This window comes from Perkinsus marinus (genome assembly GCF_000006405.1).
Source record: "Perkinsus marinus ATCC 50983 genomic scaffold scf_1104296967022, whole genome shotgun sequence".
In the NCBI taxonomy this organism is placed as follows: Eukaryota; Perkinsozoa; order Perkinsida; family Perkinsidae; genus Perkinsus; species Perkinsus marinus.
Genome location: NW_003203706.1, coordinates 1 through 1,574, shown reverse-complemented (window position 1 = coordinate 1,574; position 1,574 = coordinate 1). Strand labels below are relative to the sequence as shown.

The window sequence follows — 1,574 nt, the reverse complement described above, 5'->3', positions numbered from 1 at the left end:
ATGCTTTTTGTGTTTAATTCGCGAACTTCTCATATCACTGGAGATAACGTGAACGTGGAAGGGCTCGAGACTGGGTACGGCGTGAATGCCAACTTTAAAATTCAACTCTTTCAAATTCTCTTGTTTGTGTAGTTCTCCGACGAGCCATGTAGCATACTCACGAACTTCACGGAGGAATGGTAATCCGAACTCACCAGATCTGCGAGAAAAATACAAATTCACGAGTCCATGTAGAGCAGACGATATAACACGTGTAAAAACGTCACAAAACCCACAAATTTCAGGTATGAATCATCTCATCTCGAGTGAACAACTGCACCTATTTAATTAATGCGATATTATTAGAAAATGAACTATCTCAAAATTCGTGAGCGGAGCGAAGCGTTTCACGATGTGCATCAATTGGCAGTGAACTCACCTGGTTAATTGCTGTGGTGACTTGAGCTTCTTATTCGGTATTATTAGCAAATGAACTGTTGATTTTGGGTATCCATCGTATACCGTAACAAAGCCATTTTGCGATTCATGCACAATACTCTCAGCTGAGCGTGTGAGGGTGAGATACAGAGCTTTTCGCCACTGAGAACCACAGACGACTTTCGGGATCTGACAACTGATACTCAAAGTGTTGGAACATGATCAAAGCTACCTCTTCTGAAGAGGTCTTGACCAACTTCAGTGTTGACATTAGCGTGGTAAAGGACCAAGCAATAGATAAAATGAACAAAAATGATGAGAAATGGGGAAAAAATTTGGCAAGTGATATGAAAAAAATACAGAAAGAATGTAAATTAGTAAAACTGATAAGAGAAAAATTGAAGAAAACTAAAAGTGAAATAATTAATAGGAAAAATTTTCCTCTACCAAAACTCAACAGTGTGTTCGTCATTCGAATTTGAATTCATACCGTCTTCTTGACAGAGATCACCTCATCCACTCCTAAACGATTATCATTTTTACACCCACATGCAACAACCGTGCCATTCTTTTGAATAGTAATAGTGTGGCTCCAAACACAAACATTCACAATGACCAATGATTCTACTAAAGTGAATTCACATACAGAATTGTCACTAAATTGTCTCCAACCGTATTAATTCTCTCTGTTGTCACCACATGTCCAATTACCTCAGAATGGTTCCCCCCGCACTAGTTCGCGCCGCAGTAGTTTTCAAATGCAATTTAACTGGTCGTCTATTCACACTAGGATTTCCCAAACCCCAGCCCCATAATTGAGTGAATTAAATTCAAGCAATAACTATGTAATAACTAATGTAAGCAATCACTACGTGATGATGGTCAATTAAATTCACCATCATCACAGAGTGATTGCTTCCCAAAGCAACTGCCACCACTCTAGGAATGCCAAAGACTCTTTTATATACCAAAATTTTCTCACATTCTTCCGGTTCAAATCGAACAATACTAAGGCGCCTGTGATCCACAGATGACCATGGTGATCTACTATGGAAGCACTAAAGAAAAATAGTGGAGTTTAGTGGAGTAGTAGAGTTTAGTTAGTGGAGTTTCTTGACCCTAGTGATATGAAAAACACTAGTGAAAACATATTTCAC

General features: G+C 38.8%; 1 protein-coding gene across 1 annotated transcript; it reads right to left on the bottom strand.

Annotated features, from left to right (window-relative positions):
* Nucleotides 1-418: 418 nt before the first annotated feature.
* Nucleotides 419-688, bottom strand: Pmar_PMAR019479 (hypothetical protein; the record flags this gene model as incomplete). Its single annotated transcript, XM_002768846.1, has 2 exons — nucleotides 419-606; nucleotides 650-688. Coding segments are annotated over 2 exons (227 nt in total), but the record flags the coding sequence as incomplete, so codon positions are not given.
* Between the last annotated feature and the right edge of the window lie 886 nt (nucleotides 689-1,574).